At 42.6% G+C, this 22196-nt stretch overlaps 2 protein-coding genes across 11 annotated transcripts in view; both read left to right on the top strand.

Annotated features, from left to right (window-relative positions):
- Positions 1-10441: 10441 nt before the first annotated feature.
- On the top strand, positions 10442-14344 carry LOC139563305 (G2/mitotic-specific cyclin-B1-like). 3 transcript variants are annotated; one of them, XM_071381893.1, is made up of 10 exons: positions 10442-10848; positions 11494-11640; positions 12038-12166; positions 12266-12373; positions 12571-12762; positions 12931-13089; positions 13178-13414; positions 13629-13778; positions 13962-14072; positions 14164-14344. In XM_071381893.1, the coding sequence occupies exons 2-10, from the start codon at positions 11557-11559 to the stop codon at positions 14275-14277; spliced, it is 1284 nt and encodes a 427-aa protein (XP_071237994.1). In that variant the 5' UTR covers positions 10442-10848; positions 11494-11556; the 3' UTR covers positions 14278-14344. The 3 variants fall into 3 exon arrangements, with proteins under 3 accessions (XP_071237994.1, XP_071237995.1, XP_071237996.1); XM_071381894.1 differs by having other exon boundaries at positions 10594-10848; positions 11483-11640; XM_071381895.1 differs by having other exon boundaries at positions 10597-10848; positions 12075-12166.
- A 1588-nt stretch (positions 14345-15932) lies between these two features.
- The window catches only part of LOC139563304 (SH2 domain-containing adapter protein F-like), a 116539-nt gene continuing 110275 nt past the window's right edge, over positions 15933-22196 (top strand). For 7 of the 8 annotated variants that reach the window (XM_071381892.1, XM_071381888.1, XM_071381887.1 and 4 more), the window contains exon 1: positions 15934-16607. In XM_071381892.1, the coding sequence (XP_071237993.1) occupies positions 16203-16607 (405 nt within the window). In that variant the 5' untranslated portion in view covers positions 15934-16202. Of the gene's footprint in view, positions 16608-22196 lie in introns of all 8 variants that reach the window. The other variant, XM_071381884.1, reaches the window with a different exon arrangement.

Raw genomic sequence — 22196 nt, 5'->3', positions numbered from 1 at the left:
TACTGGGCTGTCTGGATATGTGGTAGAGGTACCCAAGAAGCCTGGGTATCACATGAAATTTCAACACATAATTCTCTAGAACTTTGGACAGAGGGATAGATCCCAGATAGACTCCAATAATATTTCTCTACCAGGAGAGTTATCAATTTTATAATTTACTTTGGAAGGAAAATGAAGATTGCAATCGGCTACTTTCAGTCTAACTGGGGGTTTTGCCTAAAAAAATCAAGACTAACAGCCTCATTAAATGCACTGAATCAATATGCAATTAAAAGACAAGGTATTGATAGTATACTAAAGATTGCTGAGAATTGGTCAACCAGGACATTAAAACACAAGTAAGAAGTCGATATATAATTAATAAGATCACAGACCAGAGTAAGCGATCCCTAACCCCCAGTGGCCACCCAACAGTCACAAACATTTCAAAAAACAAATGTTTTTCCCCCCACATAATGTTAACATCATTTGTCAGATATTGGTTAGGTAGAGGATTTGGTCTCAACCCAAAACCTAACTTAATTCTAAAGGGGCTTGAAAGCCTTCCAAACTTGTGTCAGTTCTGATGCTCCTTTCTCCATGTCTGCTTATCACTGGCTCTGCCATCATCCTGTCAGTTTCACACCCACGTGGGGACAGATTGGAGGGGCTGGATGGGGATGGTCGCCATGTCTCAGCAGCACCAGAGTCATGAATACTCCATTCCTCAATCCAGCCTCCATTCCAACAGAAGCACACTCAGGGAAGGAAATAGGTTGACATTAGGGTGAAAAGATCTCAGTCTCAAGGGAATGGAAAGTACTGCACTCTCTCTTTTAATGGCTTTTGATATCCACACCGTTTGAAGACCCCAATCAGCCCAGTCCGCCGTGGCACGTGCAGAGACACTGCAGATGCATTAGCATGACAATAACAGCTATACGACTGAGACAAAACAACAGGGTCACATTTCTCATTTTCTATTGCCCCAAAACTGCAAAAGCTGGAGCCCATTTCCTAGAAAGGCCCCCTGAGACACTCCATAGTGGCCCTCTACGGCTTTCCATAAGAGCATCCACTACACTAAATCCTTTTCCTGCATCCCTCAGAACATAGCTAACATCTCAGATAGGCTAGTAGTGCTGTAACTCTGCTGTGAGTCTGCACAGACTGGCGGTAAAGACTGACGATTTGACCTGATCGTTCAAAAGACACAGTTCAGTTTACCTGGACTGTCTGTCAGGGACTGTTGCAATCATAAAAATGCATTACAGCAAATGAAGCTGAAAGAGAATGAAGAGGAAGAGGGGAAGAGGGTGATTCACTTCATCACAGTGTCTGTCTTGCAAGACAATCAATATGAATCTAACCAACCCAACGGCAATTTTGTCTTTGATAATTACGTTTCTGAATATATTAAATTGTGCTCAAGGTGGGGCATGACCGACATAATGATAATTTTGTTGATATGATCACGGGAGAGAGAGAGTAAAAAACAAGTGATGGAGATTATGCAGAGCTAGCTAGTCCATTAGCAGGTTCAAAGAGATGAGCAGAGCTGTGACCCCCGTATGGTGTGTAAATATGGTGATGCATACCAGCTGTACATTAGAGGACGGGCAAGGAGGCGGAACAAAACAGAAGAAAGAGAGAGATCTGAGCTGCCTGTAAACTTTCATTTGTCAGTGGCTATTGACTCTGTCAGTCTGAGTGTGGAGGCAGGGCTTTGAACCATCACGATAACAGCTGCATCAGGAGCTCCCACAGAAATACACAGACACATGGTAGCATCAGCCAGGAGTTACACTCAGGTCACTCAAGCCAGGTCAATGTTCTCTCTCCAAAGATAGATGCTATGTGTACATCTAAGAGCCGTGGTCTTCATGGAGCAGGTTATATTCAAATGGACCCCTGTTCTTTTCATCTCAGCTCTTCAGAAATACAGATACCACATTTCCCAATGCTTCTTTTTTTTTTGCTAGCCTGTAAACCACACAGCTGAGAAACTACTGACAGGGAGATATGTCTGCTGTCTGAATCCTGTGGAAATGGGTGACATACTTAGGAGGGTTCAATAGGTAACACGTCATCCTCTGTGTTCCATTTGCCTGGGAGAATAGAGGCCTGGCACACATCTAGTGGCACGATGATCAGTCAATAGGGAGACATCTTCTAAATAATTGACTAGACTGAAGTTTTACTGTGACACTGCTGCTGTCATCTGATATGTAAAGAGGGTAAGAGAGAGAGAGCGTTCAGTCAGCCCACTAACACCCCTATCAGATCACAGCAAAATCACAGTCTACCTGTACAGATCAATACTCAATCATGAGGCATCAAAGCCAAAGGAACTGCACAATATTAAGAAATGCTATAGATGGAAGGAAAGTAGTGTAGAAACCTACCAAAAAACAATTAGGCAACAACAAATTCAATCCCTTTTAGACAACGTCTTGGACAAAACATTTCACTGTAATAGTGAATGTGTAAACTTGGCAGTAGAAAGCCTTAACAGAATATTTGACCTTCCCAATCAAATCTGAGAAAATGTATAACAATGACAAACGGTTTGATGAAGAATGCAAAAACCTAAGAAAGAAATTGAGAAACCTATTCAACTAAAAACATAGAGACCCAGAAAACCTGAGTTTCGCCTTCACTATGGTGAATCACTAAAACAATACAGAAATACACTACGGAAAAAGATGGAACAGCACATCAGAAATCAGCTCAATGTAATTGAAGAATCCATAGAATCTAATGAATTCTGGAAAAATTGGAATACACTAAACAAACAACCATACGAAGAGTTATCTATCCAAAACAGAGATGTGTGGATAAACCACTTCTCCAATCTTTGTGGCTCTATAACAAGGGCACTAGAAAAGTCTGCAGCACCTGGCCTCACCCTACTAGAATCTGAAGTCAAATGTTTACTGTTTGCTGATGATCTGGTGCTTCTGTCCCCAACCAAAGAGGGCCTACAGCAGCACCTAGATCTTCTGCACAGATTCTGTCAGACCTGGGCCCTGACAGTAAATCTCAGCAAGACAAAAATAATAGTGTTCCAAAAAAGGTCCAGTTGCCAGGACCACAAATACATATTCCATCTAGATACCGTTGCCCTCGAGCACACAAAAAAACGATACATGCCTCAAATCAAATCAAAGTTTATTTGTCACGTGCACTGAATACAGTGAAATGCTTACTTACAGGCTCTAACCAATAGTGCAAAAAGGGTATTAGGTGAACAATAGGTAGGTAAAGAAATAAAACAACAGTAAAAAGACAGGCTTTATACAGTAGCGAGGCTATAAAAATAGCGAGGCTACATACAGTGGGTGACACGCTGATTGAGGTAGTATGTACATGTAGGTATCGTTAAAGTGACTATGCATATATGATGAACGAGAGTAGCAGTAGCGTAAAAAGAGAGGTTGGCGGGTGGTGGGTGGGACACAAAGCAGATAGCCCGGTTAGCCAATGTGCGGGAGCACTGGTTGGTCGGCCCAATTGAGGTAGTATGTACATGAATGTATAGTTAAAGTGACTATGCATATATGATAAACAGAGAGTAGCACACAATGCAAATAGTCCGGGTTGCCATTTGATTACCTGTTCAGGAGTCTTATGGCTTGGGGGTAAAAATTGTTGAGAAGCCTTTTTGTCCTAGACTTGGCACTCCGGTACCGCTTGCCATGCGGTAGTAGAGAGAACAGTCTATGACTGGGGTGGCTGGGGTCTTTGACAATTTTTAGGGCCTTCCTCAATTTTTAGGGCCTTCCACCGCCTGGTGTAGAGGTCATGGATGGCAGGCAGCTTAGCCCCAGTGATGTACTGGGCCGTACGCACTACCCTCTGTAGTGCCTTGCAGTCAGAGACCAGTCAGGATGCTCTCGATGTTGCAGCTGTAGAAACTTTTGAGGATCTCATGACCCATGCCAAATCTTTTTAGTTTCCTGAGGGGGAATAGGCTTTGTCGTGCCCTCTTCATGACTGTCTTGGTGTGTTTGGACCATTCTAGTTTGTTGGTGATGTGGACACCAAGGAACTTGAAGCTCTCAACCTGCTCCACTACAGCCCCATCGATGAGAATGGGGGCGTGCTCGGTCCTCCTTTTCCTGTAGTCCACAATCATCTCCTTAGTCTTGGTTACGTTGAGGGATAGGTTGTTATTCTGGCACCACCCGGCCCGGTCTCTGACTTCCTCCCTATAGGCTGTCTCATCGTTGTCGGTGATCAGGCCTACCACTGTCATCTGCAAACTTAATGATGGTGTTGGAGTTGTGTTTAGGGTCTAGGGTTTCTGGGATAATGGTATTGATGTGAGCCATTACCAACCTTTCAAAGCACTTCATGGCTACGGACGTGAGTGCTACGGGTCTGTAGTCATTTAGGCAGGTTGCCTTAGTGTTCTTGGGCACAGGGACTATTGTGGTCTGCTTGAAACATGTTGGTATTACAGGCTCAATAAGGGACATGTTGAAAATGTCAGTGAAGACACCTGTCAGTTGGTCACTACATGCCCGGAGCACACGTCCTGGTAATCCGTCTGGCCCCGCAGCCTTGTGTATGTTGACCTGTTTAAAGGTCTTACTCACGTCGGCTACGGAGAGCGTGATCACACAGTCGTCCGGAACAGCTGATGCTCTCATGCATGCCTCAGTGTTGCTTGCCTCGAAGCGAGCGTAGAAGTGATTTAGCTCATCTGGTAGGCTCGTGTCACTGGGCAGCTCGCGGCTGTGCTTCCATTTGTAGTCTGTAATAGTTTGCAAGCCCTGCCACATAAGACGAGCGTCGGAGCCGGTGTAGTATGATTAAATCTTAGCCATGTATTGACGCTTTGCCTGTTTGATGGTTCGTCACAGGGCATAGCAGGATTTCTTGTAAGCTTCCGGGTTAGAGACCTTGAAAGCTCTACCCTTTAGCTCAGTGCGAATGTTGCCTGTAATCCATGGCTTCTGGTTGGGGTATGTACGTACAGGGGTATGTACGTACAGTCACTTTGGGGACGACGTCCTCAATGCACTTATTGATAAAGCCAGTGACTGATGTGGTGTACTCCTCAATGCCATCGGAAGAATCCCGGAACATGGTGGGAAAGCTGCCATCACCGTCAATACTACGCGCCAACGTGCAATCATTGGACATTAAACTAGATGAGGTACGATCACGAATATCCTACCAACGGGACATCAAAAACTGTAATATCCTATGCTTCACGGAATCGTGGCTGAATGACGACATGCATATTCAGCTAGCGGGATACACGCTGCACCGGCAAGATAGAACAGCACACTCCGGTAAGATGAAGCGGGGCGGTCTGTGCATATTTGTAAACAACAGCTGGTGCACGAAATCTAAGGAAGTCTCTAGATTTTGCTCGCCTGAAGTAGAGTATATTGTGATAAATTGCAGGCCACACTACTTGCCTAGAGAGTTTTCAGCTATACTTTTCGTGGCTGTTTATTTACCACCACAGACAGATGCTGGCACTAAGACCGCATTCAGTCAGCTGTATAAGGAAATAAGCAAACAGGAAACCACTCACCCAGAGGCGGCGCTCCTAGTGGCCGGAGACTTTAATGCAGGGAAACTTAAATTAGTTCTACCAAATTTCCATCAACATGTTAAATGTGCAACCAGAGGGAAAAGAATTCTAGATCACCTGTACTCCACACACAGAGACGCGTACAAAGCTCTCCCTCGCCCTCCATTTGGTAAATCCGACCACAACTCTATCCTCCTGATTCCTGCTTACAAGCTAAATTTAAAGCAGGAAGCACCAGTGACTCGGTCTATAAAAAAGTGGTCAGATGAAGCAGTCGTCCGGAAAGCTCGGCCTGAACATCAGCGCCACAGGTAACTTCCACAAAGCTGTGAATGATCTGAGTGACAAGGCAAGAAGGATGCCATCAAAAGGAACATAACATTTGACATGACAATTATGATCTGGCAAAAAAAAACTTGAATCAGTTATAGAACCCATTGCCCTTTATGGTTGTGAGGTCCGGGGTCCGCTCACCAACCAAGAATTCTGCAAAAATATTCTCAGTGTACGACGTAAAACACCAAATAATGCATGCAGAGCAAAATTAGGCCGATACCCGCTAATTATCAAAATCCAGAAAATAGATGTTAAATTCTACAACCACCTAAAAGGAAGCATTCCCAAACCTTCCATAACAAAGCCATCACCTACAGAGAAATAAACATGGAGAAGAGTCCCCTAAGCAAGCTGGTCCTGGGGCTCTGTTCACAAACAGACCCCACAGAGCCCCAGGACAGCAACACAAATAGACCCAACCAAATCATGAGAAAAATATATAATTACATGATACATTGGAAATAATTTTAAAAGAACTGAGCAAACTACAATGCTTTTAGACAGAGAATACATGGTGGCAGAATACCTGACCACTGTGACTGACACAAAATGAAGGAAAGCTTTGATGACGTACAGACCCAGTGAGCATAGCCTTGCTATTGAGAAAGGTTGCCGTAGGCAGACGTGGCTCTCAAGAGAAGACAGGCTATGTGCACACTGCCCACAAAATGAGATGGAAACTGAGCTGCACTTCCTAACCTCCTGCCAAATGTATGACCATTTTAGATACACATATTTCCCTCAGATTACACAGACCCACAAAGAATTTCAAAACAAATCCAATTTTGATAAACTCCCATATCTATTGGGAGAAATACCACAGTATGCAATCACAGCAGCAACATTTGTGACCTGTTGACACAAGAAAAGGGCAACCAGTGAAGAACAAACACCATTCTAAATACAACCCATCTGTACTTTAACTATTTGCACATTGCTACAACACTGTATATAAACATAATATGACATTTGAAATGTCTTTATTCTTTTGGTACTTGTGTGAGTGTAATATTTACTGTTCACTTTGTTTTGTTTATTGAACTTTTGTTTATCGATTTCAATGGCATTGGCAATGTAAACATGTGTTTCCCATGCCAATAAAGCCCCTTGAATTGAATTGAATTGAATAGTGAGTGAGTGAGTGAGTGAGTGAGTGAGTGAGTGAGTGAGTGAGTGAGTGAGTGAGTGAGTGAGTGAGTGAGTGAGTGAGTGAGGAGTGAGTCGGTGAGTCGGTGAGTCGGTGAGAGAGCAAAGAGAGAAAGAGATAGAGCCTGTTTGCTTGTTTGTTTGTTTATCCAGCACCAACTACCAATGAGATTCAATTTTGATCATAAGACAAAACCAGAACTTAGAGTGATGCTATGGGAGGATGAGCTGCCGCAGAGGGAGAGTCAAACCTGTACAACGTCACACAAGAAAATGGAGAGCCACCCCCCTAAGTGAGTCACCCTGCGGATTCTACCTTAAAATAACACTGTTTTATGATCTGTACTCCTTTCATATGATAGGCCTATATGATTTTAGAGGGTGTTTGAGAAGCACCCTAATTCCCCTAAGAAAAAGTAGGCCATCCCAGCAGGTAGTCCTAGTGTTCTACTTAGGTCTATCATATGGGATTATCACTTCAAAAAGCAAACATCTGAAGCATTTTAGATTGCAGAGAGGCTCAGGAATAATATTTGACTGTGGGGGAGATTTCTCACGCAAATCTTCAAGAGAGGAGCCGTATTGAAGATGGGAGACGATTTTGTCATTAGAACATTGTTGCCTCTGGATCATATTGAACCTCACAGATAGTGGTGAAAACATGATGAATAACCATAATCAGAGCAGTATCTAAATATAGTCCCCCATTAACCAGCTGGCCTTCATAAATGTGAATAAGCCATCAGGTCAAATGGGATAAAAGACTAACAGGGCTGAGAGGAGAACTGAGAGACGGACTACGCGGGCTCTGCCATGAGTCATTGGGTCAGAACGGTCTGCATCTCAGATGGTCCACCTAAAATAATGCATTGGCACTGTGATGTGGCCCCATGAAAACAGAGTACACATTGAGAACAAAGAAAGACTGACTAACTAGTGGAATAACACTCAAGCTACAGACAATTCAATTCGATACCATTATTTCACATTAGGAACATAAGGACTTTCACAAGAAGGAGGTCAAGCCAAGCAACACCTGTTTTCATTGTATATAGAACACATCTGAGATGACTCCATAATAAACTATATATGAATATACTCTTATCTCATTCCTCGTACCTATGTACAGCTGGGCCCAGGCAGAGAACAACACATGAATCAGAGTAGTAATCTATCCCTGTCCGCCCTCACGGAACAGGAAACATTAATACTGCATTTCATCTCACCTGCTAGGTGGCTCTATGGAACTAGTGACCACAGGTGACAGCCACTGTGATGTTGAATGAACTGCTGAAGCCACCTGCCTCTGCCCTTGGCTTGTGATGGTCTGTGTTTCTCTGGTCTCCACGGTGATTGACAGGAATGGGATAGCAAACAAAGCAATGCAATCAAACCGCGAAAGCGGACGTGGGGGACCTATCCGCCTGCAGCGGGATCAAATAAGAGACATGAACTGCACTAGAGCAGAGCTGCATTGCAATATTGATGCTTTACTGGGGAAACAGTGGACAAAGAGAATTTTTAAATTTATTTTACCTTTATTTAACTAGGCAAGTCAGTTAAGAACAAATTCTTATTTTCAATGATGGCCTAGGAACAGTGGGTTAACTATCTTGTTCAGGGGCAGAACAACAGATATTTACCTTGTCAGCTCGGGGATTCAATCTAGCAACCTTTCGGTTACTAGTCCAACGCTCTAACCACTAGGCTACCTGCCACCCGTATGACACTCTTACCTCTCTATGTATGCTGTGCTAGGTTGGAAGTTGGAACCACAGGTTTATATCATGTTTATATTCATAGCCTCAGTCGCCTGACTTGACTAATGAGGCAGACTTTGTACAGAGAATATGGAGAATATGGAGAATATTGACAGCTGGAGAATATAGACTGTCCATACGCTGCCTTCTTCTCCATGACTGATGTTTAGAGTGGGGCGCTAGCTATGCAGACGTCATGGGTTCAAATCCCACTGGGGCCACAAACACATAGTACACATGTAAGTACTCACTGCACAGTAAGTTACTTTGGATAAAAGCATCTGCTAAGCAGCTTACATTACTGTATTACATAATTAAAGCTGGTTACAGATCTCAGCTGACTGAGACTGGTCAAGACCTCATGGCCTCTGGGTAGGCTTAGCAGTTGTAGATATTGGTGGCCAGTGCCATACTTGACCCAGTACTCATTTCTTGTTTGTATGAATGCAGTCAGACCAGTGGAGGGTAGAGTGAGATTTTGCATAACTGTTTGAATTATTGATGTTTCTCAAAGAGCTCAGTTTGCTAAATGAGAGTATGTTGTTGCATGACTTGAAACTGAAATGCCAGCGACAATACCCAAGGTACTGTAGGTAGGAAAACAGTCTGATATTCAGTGTGTGTGTGTGTGTGTGCGAGTGTGTGTGCCTGCATGCCTGTGTGTTCTCGTAGCAGGAGATATAAAGCCTATCAACATAAAGCAGGCTCTGTACTGTAATCTCCCTCTCCCTCTGACTTCTCCAACCACTTACCTTCACATCTGTGTGAACACTGGGGCTTCACAGAGGAGCTTAAGAACAAAAGCATAAACTGTGTGTCAGAATGAATCAATACTGCAAGACCATTGATTTGAATTTTGATCCATTTTTAAACCATCTAAATGCAAACCCATTCATAACACATTTCAAGTGTTACAGGGAACCTATGACTATTTCAAAAGTACAGTGGTAGAAATTATAGGGCAATCAAAAACATGTTTTTAAAGATTTATAGGGGGTCTCTGAAAATATCTCTGAAATACTCAAATATACTCTATGAAACTGTGAATCATATTAATGATCTAATTTTCATAAACTAGCCCACTATATTATGATGGGTCGGCGGCCGGGGGCCCAGAGGTCAGGGGCAACGGGAAGTTGTCCTACGTGCTGTTCAGTCATCTGGTCCTGTGTGTAAAGCTAGAAGGCTGCATTTAGACAGGCAGCCCAATTCTGATCTTTTTTTCACTCATTTGCCAAATTTGACCAATCAGATCAGCTCTGAAAAATATCTGATGTCAAAAGACAAATTAGTAGAATAAAGATCAGAATTGGCCTGCTTGTCTAAACGCAGTTGAAGTAGCCTAGCCCTAGATAATTGTTTTTTTCATTATAGATTTATGCTGCATTCGGGAAGAAATGGGAGGTGGGAATTTACCAGTTGTGAAGTCGTAAGTGCTTCGCGTGCTTTGAACTCATTGAGAAACGCCAATTGGCTAATGGCCAACCAGCTGCATAAACCAGAAAACTAAAAGTACAGCTATCATGCTTGTAAATAAATGAGTGTTAACATATATTTTTTAATAGATTGCCTTTTATAAATAATGTTTTGTTTTTGCATTTAACTGCCAAAAATTATATTATCGCGGTAATTTCCTTAATAGGTAATTAAGGTCAGTATATGGGAGAAGTGGGAGCTCATGCCACGTTCATGTGCTAGTCCGAACTAGAAAAACTCAGTTTATGACTTGCTGACTGGTTGAACACGGCACGTGTATAACTACAACCAGTAAGCAAGTTGAACATTCCGACTAGTACTTAAACGCGGCATCAGGATTATAGAGGAGTTTCCAACTAGTAATTACCAGTTGAAGGGCCGTTCAAGTGGATCTTTCCCAGTCGTATGTGGTAAATTCCCACATGGGTACACGAACGCAGCATGAGTCTACCATTTCTAATCAATGTCATTGAACACAGCTGTTGCTGTGAACTCACTACATGGCAGCTGTAAATGTCATTGAATATCAGTGAAGTTGAAACACAGCGCTCTCTGTTCTTTTGAGGGTTATTGTTCCTTGTGGCTTCTAGAATAACGCAGGTAAGCTACTGTCAATGATTTATATATACACATATTTGGCTGTAGTAGGCTACTGACAGTGCAAAGTTTGCTACTAGTGTTTGCTGCCATAGACTTGACGTACCATAGTAAACGTAAATCCGGGACACTCAAATTTATTATGTTACATTTTGTTATGGCTCCATAAGACAAGCTTACTTAATGCAATTGTAAGGAGGGTGTGTGGGAATGTCTAGCAACCCAAAGGTTGCGTGTTCGAATCTCATCAGACAACGTTAACATTTTAGCTAATTGGCAACTTTGCAACTGCTATTTAGATACTTTGCAACTACTTAGCATGTTAACTAACCTTAAATCTAACTCAGCCTAGCTAACATTAGTTAGCCACCTAGCTAATGTTAAGCTCTACAAATTGGAATTTGTGACATCACACATGTTGCAAATGCATAACATTGTACGAAATAGATGGACATCCACAATTTTAATACATACCAAATGAAATATATCATACTAAATGGATGGAGACAGATTTACTATATATCGTTATGTTTACCCCTGAGTCCAGGTCAGTGATTAGCCTATGAGTTTCCATCAACTTTGTTGATGGGCGGGTACAGCGTATTTTATGTTCTGAAGAAGGATAAATATCCTATAGATCTGTTTTAGGTGGCCCTAACCTGAAAAGCAAGGCCAGAAGAGACCATTATTACTGCAAAACCTGTTGTCTCAATGCCTTACAACTTGAGGTCCAAATTGCCTGTGAAAGTGACCAACCCTACCAATCAGGAGAAATGTGCAATTCCAAATGTAAAGGTATGACTGATGCTTTGATATTTATGGTTAGGCTAATAGTGAACTGTCATTGGTTTTACTGGGGTACAAGAATGTTGTAATTTGTCATGTGGCAGTCTCATCTTGAGTCAATCAACCATTCTTATTTGGCTACTGTGAAGGCACACTGGGATATTTCTATCCCTTGTGTATGGCCTTAGATTCTCAAGAGCTAGGATATTTCCTTTTGTTCAGTAGACATTTCACTTAATTTATGCCCATTGGGTATTGAAGGATATTATGAATGCCTCGTCTTCCACATCTTAACCCAAAATATACATTGCTATTTTAATATTTGTAAATATACTTAATAACAAACCAAGTGATGGGCTACTGTTGGACTGAAACTCACAAATGTGCTTTTAAATGTTGAATTGAGGTCCAGACCAAGTCAGAGGAGAATGTTTCCTTACCAGGAAAACCTGTCACCTCATATGGCCTGAGGTCCAGGGTGCCTTTGGGAAATGTAGCAAGCAAACTGAACAATGCCAAAGGGATTAAAACAAATGTAAATATTTTTTCAATTAATACATTTTAATTACGTTGTGGTTCAGTTTTTGGTGCAATGTTTGAATAATTATCTGCGGTTTATTTTCCTGAGAAACAGGCGGCTGTTCACATCAAACCAGCTCAACATAAGCAGAGCGCCACTGAAAGAGTCCATGTTATTTCAAAGGAGAACACTGGGGCTGGCAACTGTGATCTGGTCAGACAGGTGAGATTTTAAGGAGAAGGTTGAAGCCGGGCTTGGCTGTAGTCAGATATGCATCACTACTCTATGTAAATGTCTCATGTTAATCCAATATGCTAAAATCTGAGTTGTCATCTCTTCATGGATGTTGTGCACTTGTTGTCTGTAGTTCAGCTTCACAGAGAATTCCATCCACTTCTCTATATCTTGTTGTTCATTAGGCCAAGCCCATTCCAGCTGCCCCTGAGGAGCCTCCGAGCCAAGAGGCTACTCGGGACGAGGGGCTCAATGTGCCACAGGCCTTCTCGCATGACCTGCTCAACATCCCAGATGTGGACTCTGCAGACTTTGGCGACGCCTCGCTGTGCAGTGACTATGTGAAGGACATTTACGCTCATCTAAGGAACCTGGAGGTTTTGGACTAATTTCAACTATCTCTCGTTTGTTCTGAGCCTAAATCAATTTCATGTGATTTTATTTGGGTTGTCAGAGGCAACACCGGTTTCCCTTTTTCACTACATTAACCATTATTAGTCAAGCTCCTGTGTCTTGCCACAGACCCCTCTCTTAATGTGTGGCAGGTTGCCATGGCTATAAAACCATGTTATCTGGAGGGTTGTGATGTGACTGGGAGCATGCGGAGTATTCTAGTTGACTGGCTGGTACAGGTCCAGAAGCAGTTCAGACTGCACCAGGAGACCCTCTACATGACTGTTGGGATCATCGACCGCTTTCTCCAGGTATGGCTTGTTTTTCCTGTGATGGTCGGATACATTTGTTTGACTTTATGTATTAATTTTTTTATCCATTGTTTTCTCTTTTGCTCAGGACTATCCCGTGCCAAAGAAGTCTCTGCAACTGGTTGGTGTCACTGCGATGCTCATCGCTTCCAAGTACGAGGAAATCGCTCCTCCTGTGGTGAAGGACTTTGCCCATACAGCAGACTTCATCTACTCCTGTGCTGAGATACGCTTGATGGAAATTACCATTCTGAAAGCCTTGAACTATGAACTGGGACGACCACCACCAGTTCACTTTCTAAGGAGAGCCGCCAAGGTTGGGAAGGTGAGTTTTTGAATTTGAAAATCTAATACACATTGTTTAGCTCTCCTGAAGCGAACTCACCCAATTTGCTTCATGCTGTGCATTCCTACTTCCTGTGCTGACAACCTTTTTGTTTATTCCTTAATTGTACTTGCTGACCAGCTATTTAAGTGACCATTGGTTCAGAGCCACATGGAAACAAATGATATTTCATGCCAGTACATTTATCTTCCAGCTTCAGCCTGTTGGTTATGGGCTGGCTAAATACCTGCTGGAGCTGACCCTTCTGGACTATGCCTCAGTTCACTATCCACCATCCCTGACCGCTGCAGCAGCTCTTGCTTTATCATCCAGGATCCTTCATGATTCTGCTGGTTATGAATGGGTCAGTTATGAGCAATGACTATTTTGACTTATGTGAAGTGTATGAAACTAGACACTTCTAACCCATAATCATTAGATTTCTTTGGGTTAGGATTCCTGATAAAGGTACAGTTACGGAGTGATATGTGTCAACTTCAACACTGTTCTGTTGTCACTGAATTGATACTTAACGTTTGCTCCATAGACCCCAGCCCTACAGCACTACACAGGCTACACAGAGGTCTCTCTGCTACCTGTGATGCAATGCATTGCCAAGATGCTGGCGTGCTTGAGTGATGGCAGCATGAAACAGTTGGTGAGCCCAGCCTTTAGATGACTTCTAGCCCAGCGACGTACTGTAGGGCCACACGGCAATGTTTAACTGAAACCCCTTTTTTCTCCTCCAGTCAATCAAGCAGAAGTATGAAAACGTCAAGCTACTCAGGGTCAGCTGTCTCCCAGAGCTGGCATCTACCAGGGCGTACGCCTACATTAACAAACTGGCCAACTCTCACTGTTGACACGCTTGATTTACCCTGTGTTTTTAGCACTTTATAAACCATTTTTAAATAAATCTTTAGTTTTCAATGGCTTGTCTTGATTTTAAAAAGCAAGATTCATGTATGTGATGTCATGGTAAGCACCACATTGGCATCCACAGCAGACCCATGCATGGGGGGTGTTTAACTAAAAATAAGTGATCAAAGTGAAACGGATGGGATAAAAGGAATTACTCCACCCGCCTTCAAAGTGTATGGAAAGATTTCAGCAAATGGGAAAATACAAAAATCTATCTTCAGTGCATAGCGCTGCTGCCTCTCCCAGGGGCCTTTTCAGGGTTAAACTCCTAGCTGCACATTGTGGTCCTTGCCTGGGGGTGTGGAGTTATTAAATATTGCTTCATAAAAAAAACACTGCTTCTGCTAATGTGGGCTGTTGCTGTGATGCGTCGCCATCTAAAGGAAATGAGACTTGTCTGCTCTCTGATTGTAAAGTCAATTAGTTTACCACATGATCTCAAGGTCCCTCTGATGGGGCAGCAGACCTTAGAAAGCGATCTCTCTGCCTGTTTTGTGGTGATGCAATTCCATTCATTCCATTGTCCTCCAAGTAATGCTGAATTGCCCCTATACTTCAGTCTGCTCCTCAATTCCTCCACCTTAGTTGGAAAGTGAGATAGTGGCAGTGATCCTTTAGCGATGCAGTTCCAGACGAGTACACACAATGCAATTTCCAAACAGTGTGATAGTTTAGGAGTTTCAGTTTTCATTAAATACTGGTTCTTACAGATTATATTAATTACAGAATTTCCCCTCTGTTTGGGAGCATAGCGCAATGCTCTAGTCTAGATAAACTTTGCTGTAGTGGATGGATTTGTGGCGAGACTGTAGTGCTTGCACTAACCTCTTTCTCCTCACTGGTAATTTGCAATGCAATCAGATCAGGCTTCAATGGCCATCTGGAGATGAAGGCAGTTTGCATGAGTAGGGCATTTTACCCTTCAGTCCAACTGTACTGTACTTGAACAATCCTTGGTCTTGCATGCACATGGGCACTTGATCCAATGGGGATGAAGAGGGACAAGGAATTCCCATGGTACTGAAGGCAGCCTCCCTGTACTTCACATGATTCTCATCCACATTAATCATTGAAGGAAAATTTTTGGCCTTGTGGTTGTAGTCTACAGTTTGTCATTGTATTGCACTTCATTTGTACACTAGTTGGCACTGTATGATGGGTCACTCACTTTTCACACGTCTAGGCACACAGGTGACCAGGAAGTAGGAATGCACTGGTATGGAGTTCTTGGTATGCTCACTGTTTGCACCTTGGAACAATTATATGCTACAGTAATCAGGTCTACCTGTATGGATTTTTCTTCTCTGCTTTTAAATGGGCAAAACACCCAACCAAGATCTACCACTAAATAGCAGTTTTGCACGCGTTTTTAAACATTTGTAATCCCACATGTTAGTGGCTCGGGCTTTTGGCTAAGTTATCTACTACAGCAGCTGCAGCATATTAAGAAACAAACAAGGACAATGTCACGACCTCACGGATATTACAAGTAAAACCAAGCATTTAGTAGGCTAAATTAACATCAGTCCGGTAGGTGGCAGTGAATGTTCTCAGGTACGAGGACAGGGAAACGTATCCCGCGCTTGCAAAAGCGCTCTCCCATGTTGCGTCGCGGAGAGGACTCGCCACAGCCAAGAGCGCTCTGCTGTCAGAGCGAAGTGTCAGAGTTGCGGGAGCTCAGAAAGTGCATGTGTCTGTTCTCTTGGTCAGCGCAGTATCCACCGACAGAGTAGGAGCTGTAGAAGTATTTCAGAAGCCAGTCGAGGTGACCTATAGAAATACAACGCTCAGGAAAAGAGTAGGAGGTTATTGTTAGGAAAGGTGCAACGAAATATTTAAATAGACTTGTGAGCAATGCACTGGCAGCATGGCCAGATGGTTCAGGGAACACCTAGGATTCAAAACTACCAAAGCACCACCTCCGGCGCCCCCGAAACCGGACTACAGACATTGTCACGCCGCTGTGACTGGTACGCCTGGCTACCAACATCCAAGCCCCGCACAGCCGGACATTCTTGCTGCTTACAAATTACAAAAGGAACTGGACTTCGAAGATCCGTACACGGGAGGAAATATTTCGTTTGGAACGGGTCTGGGCTGTGGGGGGTCGCCGGACATAAAGTATGTGTCACCAAAGCACCGGCTTATAAAGGTGGAAACAATCGAGAAAGGCAACTCTGCTCCGGGCAGCGGTATCGTTGCCCAAGCTGTTGCTGTTGGGAACGTTAAATCTCCCACGTCACCGCCTCCTGAAAATGAGAATAAAGAAAAGGTACGTTTTTTAACATTTTTTTTGCCTTTAGCCTACCTCTCCAATATCCAACACCAGTAAAATTGTAGCCTATGTTCCATCATAGCCTACACAACTTTGAACAAGTCTAAATTACAATCTATCCACCTAGGTTCAATTTAAAGAGATGGTTCAATAGTTATGTGATGTGGGCATTTACATGCTCACTATTCAAACGCGTTGGTTACCATTGAAAGTAGTGGATCAGATCATGTTCCGTCATGTGAGGACTTACTCAAACAGGGAATGGGTAATTGAAACCGGCAGGACTACACTGAACGAAAATATAAGTGCGACATGCAACAATGAAAGATTTTACTGAGTTCATTAATTTGTCCCTAATCTATGGATTTCACATGACTGGGAATACAGATATATTTTTAAAAACAGGGGCATGGATCACAAAACCAGTAAGTATCTGGTGTGACCACCATTTGCAGCGCAACACATTTCCTTCCAGTTGATCAGGCTGTTGATTGTTGTCCCACTCTTCAATGGCTGTGTGAAGTTGCTGGATATTGGCGGGAACTGGAACACAAACACTGTCATACACGTCAATCCAGAGCATCCCAAACGTGCTCAATGGGTGACATGTATGAGTATTTTCCACTTCCAGGAAATGTGTACAGCTCTTTGTGACATGGGGTTGTGCATCATGCTGAAACATGAGGTGATGGTGGGTGGATGAATGGCACAACAACGGGCCTCAGGATCTCCTCATGGTATCTCGGTGCATTCAAATTGCCATTGATAAAATGCAATTGTGTTCGTTGTCCGTCGCTTATGCCTGCCCATACCATAACCCCAGCGACCACCATAGGGCATTCTGTTCACAACGTTGACATTAGCAATCCGCTCACCCACACGATGCGGTGTTCAGTTGTGAGACTGGTTGGACATACCAGATTCTCTAAAATAACATTGGATGCGGCTTATGGTAAAGAAAGGAACATTTAAATTCTCTGGCAACCGCTCTGGTGGACATTGCTGCAGTCAGAATGCCAATTACACGCTCCCTCAACTTGAGACATCTGTGGCATTGGGTTGTGACAAAACTACACATTTTAGAGTGCCCTTCTATTGTCCACAGCACAAGTCGCACCTGTGTAATGATCATGCCGTTTAATCAGGTTCTTGACAAGTCACACCTGTCAGGTGGATGGATTGTCTTGGCAAAGGAGAAGTACTCACTAAGGGATATAAAGTACATTTGTGTACAAAATCTGTTTTGTTCGTATTCAGAATTTTTGGGATCCTTTATTTCAGCTCATGAAACATGGGACCAACACTTTTAGATGTATTTTTGTTCTGTGTAGTTCTTTCAGGTGTTTATCAATGGCTGGGTCAGTCGGACAGACAGCAGCTGCACAATACATGAACATCTTTACTGAGCATTTGATTACATTGGACGAAGAAGTGTAGTAGCCTGCATGTAGGTAGGTGAAAGGAAGATGCATGCTGTCTTCAAGTATGAAGTTTATTACAATATTTTAAACTCTAACCTTTCTGTGAAGGGATCGTTCTGGATGTTGGCAAAGAAGCCCTTAATCATCATCTTCCCCAGTCAGATGACCACGTGGATCCCATTTTTATTTTACTAGGCAAGTCAATTAAGAACACATTCTTATTTACAATGTCTCTGCTTCCAGTATGAAAAAACATTCCAATGGCATAAAATCCCTTTAACTAAACATTCCAGTGCCATTAAAATGGATGTACAAATTGGCTATAACCATTTATTTTATTTACTCTAAACAAAAGAGCCTACATCAAGTACACTGAACAAAAATATGAACGAAACATTCAACAATTTCAAAGATTTTACTGAGTTACAGGTCGTGTAAGGAAATCCGTAAATTGAAATAAATTAATTTTCAGCTTCCAGGAAGTGTGTACAGATCAGATGTACATGTTCCATCATGTGGGGACTTATTCAAACAGGGAATGGATCGTTGAAACCGGCAGAAGTACACAGTGTATATTTCACTGTTCTCGCTCACCTTTGAACTGGGCCTGTGTGAAGGTGCCCAAGTGCACGTTTTCAAATAATCCAGACCAGGTTCATTCAACTCTGCTCACCAAGCAAAATCTACACTTTTACAACTCTGTCATCTCTACCCTAGTCTTCTCTTGTCCCTGTCATCAACAGAAATAATGTGTGGACCAGAGACAGATGGGAAGAATTCTAATGCAGTCAGTCAGTGTACACCACGTGCCTTGAAGCCTACTGCTTTTTAGGAACACACTGGTTAATTGGAAGAAACCTGAGACATTCAATGCCAGTGAGGTTAAGTAAGAGTGTGATTCTGTTTATGAATGTACATGCCTCTCCCTCCAGTGCAGGCAGGGGAGGAGGACCCAGGAAAAGCACAAGTTTGTGTGTGAGAGAAAAAGTGCAGAAGTATTTCTCAACATTGCCAACACCCATGCTGCATAACTCAGTCTGCTACTCACTGTTCTGAAGCACTAACTAATCACCTGTTGCCAGGTGTTTGTTTACTCAAGCTTACTAAGTCAGACAATATCATAGTAGTTTAGTTAGAGCACAGCCAAAACCTTATGCAAGTATGCAAAGTAGTGCTGCACATTTACAATTCTGTTATGAAATTCCTTAGTCCCTTAAACAGGTTACTTCCTCTCTCCACACTTCCTGTTGTAAGGTGTGGTCTGTTCAGTGTTTATGGTGCCTGCCTGCTGTTCCATAGGAGCTTTTTTGTTTCAGTTCAACTAGTGGTCATAAAATTTCCCAGTAAGCAGTGTCGTACAGCAAAGGAACATGGCAATTGGCAAGCTTGAAAAACCTCAATATAATAATTGTACAGTGATTTGTGTACTCACAAATGGTCTTTTAATTTCTGAAAGTAGTTTCTCGTATGCAGTTGTCATCACATTCAACAATGCAGGGTTTTTTGTATTTTATGATAAATAATGTTCCAGAGCTGACCAAATTAAAATAACAGGAAACTGAAGACTGTTTCCTCATAGCAACTGACTGCTGTTGGCTAATTAAACGGATTACTGCTGTCTCCTGTTAATTGGAGTTTATTTTGATCTTGGTTGTAAATTAGGGGTGGCATTCTCAAGCAGGAAAATACTGTTGCTTCTGTCTCCCCCCTTTTTGTACTGGGCACATGTTGGAGGAGCTGGCAGCCAGGCAGATTGTTCTGTAACATGGTTTAAAAATGTTGCACTGTCAAACATGAACATGATGATATGCTGAAATTGTATCACATCCATGTGAGTTAGAGGTATTCTGATTCAGAAGACTGGATTGTTGTTTAGTACTGTGGTGAAATGTGAGGGGGGGGGGGGGCTAAGTAATAAAGAGAGCAGACAGTCCCCATGAGAGTTTATTCACTAGGCAACACAGGCTTTCAACCTTACACATGCTGGCTTTTCCGACAGACAGGCCAAGGTAATGTTGTCATGTACTGTTCCAGAAGGATCTATTGTCTAGACCCTGACGTTGGTGTAGTGAGAGTGAGAGACCCCAAGTGTGATGGTTATGAAACGACATGTGGAATAGCCTATTCCTTTTCCAGTAGAACTACCTGTAGAAGCAACTAGGCTTATCAGGTATTACGCTGTATGTACTACACAAGTTTTTTGAAGACGGTCAACATAATTGTGTCAGTTTTGATGGTGAGTATTTTCTATAATAATAGCACCAACCTCTGCCCTTGTCAAATTGCAGCTGATGATATGACTGTTCTTCATCTTTTGGTAACGGAATTACAAAGCAAAGCGTCACTGTTACCAGACTTTAACTGCACTGTTCTTCAAGTAAATGTGTTTTTGTAAAATGTTCTGTTAATTGTTCAAAGTAGTCATAGAGTTGTATGGTTTGTGTAACTTTGCAACCAAAGGTTTTTGTTTGATATACATTTCAAAGTGAAAAATTGGAGTCTCCGCATCACTCTGTTAGCGTGGAATTGCCCCCTACAAACAACCCAGATGTGTAAAATCCTTGCTGCACCCTTACTGTGAGAACATATGATTTTCAGCTGGTAAAATGGTAAACGGTATGTGTTCTCTGTTCAGATACAGAGGGGTGGTGTAGACAGGCCTTGAGTGTCAGGCAGTTCATCTTATGATAATGCTGCATTTCCAAACAGCCTTGTTCTGACATGAGCTGTTATTTATTAAGATATTTCACAGTTTGTAACGTAGTGGCATCAAGGCATGTATTATTCTTAGTTTAGGCCTACAACATATCACAGAATGCTAGGATTCTGATCTTAATTACATTTCTTCCACTGAACATGATCTATAGTAGACCTCACAATCACTTTATGGACACTATACAGGAACTTAAAAGGCTATTCAATTGTACTGGCTGGAGTGAAGTGTTGAATGCTGACTATAGGAGGAGCGAGAGCTAGGAAGAGAGGACCACACCACTATCTTGTTACAGACCCAGCACCATTGATGTTTTAATTACTTGACTAGTGGATGCTAATTATATAACTGCTTATCTAATGCTTGTGCTGCCAATAGCAGAGTCTATACCGTCTAGTGTTTTGTCTAATCTCAACCCTCCAAAGTTTTTTCATTCAGTTCAAATTGTGTGTATGTGTGTGGGGGGGGGGGGGGGTGAAAGCCTTAGTTCATCAATGTATGGTGATTACATGAGACTTAGGCCTGCCCCATTATGTCCATTCCGATGCGCTCTACTATGGACTTTCTTTTATGATGATGAGCACGTAGGAGCCAGCCACAGGTAAGAGCACCAGCGTGATTGTTTATTTTTTTACGTGTTTTCCTGTTTTATAACGACAAGACCTTCATGGTAGAGGGAGATGATCTGTTATTATCCAGCTAATTAAATGCTCTCATCATCGCTCTTCCCCCTGGCATGGTCTGCTCTACTCGACTCTGCACTAACTTACTTCTCAAGGACACATGAAAGTGATGCCAGGCACAGCTTATGAAATGTGTAAACAAAAATAATAGTGCATAACAGTCTCCCTTGTAAAATCATGTTGCTAAATATATTGCTGTGTGGCTTTATGAATTCATAAACTGTCCTAGACACCAGGGTTGCTCTGGCCTTGAGACCCTATGCAGCAGTGTTTTAGCCACGTTATAGTTCCCACCATGGCCCACTGAAGCTGTTGAGTGAATGGGGCCTCTGAGTCCATAAGCCAGTTTCCGTACACTATGTGTAGATTCATGCAGTATAGGATCATAAACACAATAAAGGCAGCTGTCCCACAGCCAGCTGAGACATTTGATTTGACAGATTTATTGCGTGGTTATTTCCTTTTACTTCCATGTACTTTTCAACAGCCTTTGACTCAGCGGTTCATAAAGTCAAGTGATGCATTAGTGGCCAGGGAGACCATGGCTTATTTGTTTTGTCGTTTACATTTTTTATTCCTGTCCTTGAGACCTATTCCTGTCTCAATTGCCAATCTCGGTTGTTCATCTCAAAATCCCATTTTTACTCATTCTTTCATTTCTATGCTTTGTCTTGCCCTGCATACGCATGGCGTTTCTCTACATGTATATTTGAGCGTGTTGGAATGATGACTGCTACAAGTGGGCATCAGCTGCCTGAGCCTCCCCAAT

The sequence above is a fragment of the Salvelinus alpinus genome, chromosome 33, assembly GCF_045679555.1.
Source record: "Salvelinus alpinus chromosome 33, SLU_Salpinus.1, whole genome shotgun sequence".
Taxonomy (NCBI): domain Eukaryota; kingdom Metazoa; phylum Chordata; class Actinopteri; order Salmoniformes; family Salmonidae; genus Salvelinus; species Salvelinus alpinus.
Note: the sequence above shows the minus strand (reverse complement) of the source record. Positions and strands in the feature narration are given on the sequence as shown.

Excerpts from the sequence above, each read along its gene's own strand:
- LOC139563305 (XM_071381893.1), top strand. The coding sequence starts at position 11,557 with ATGCCTTACAACTTGAGGTCCAAATTGCCTGTGAAAGTGACCAACCCT. Across the intron at positions 13,090-13,177 it reads TCATCGACCGCTTTCTCCAG|GACTATCCCGTGCCAAAGAA; the intron begins GTATGGCTTGTT and ends TCTTTTGCTCAG. Across the intron at positions 14,073-14,163 it reads ATGGCAGCATGAAACAGTTG|TCAATCAAGCAGAAGTATGA; the intron begins GTGAGCCCAGCC and ends TTTCTCCTCCAG.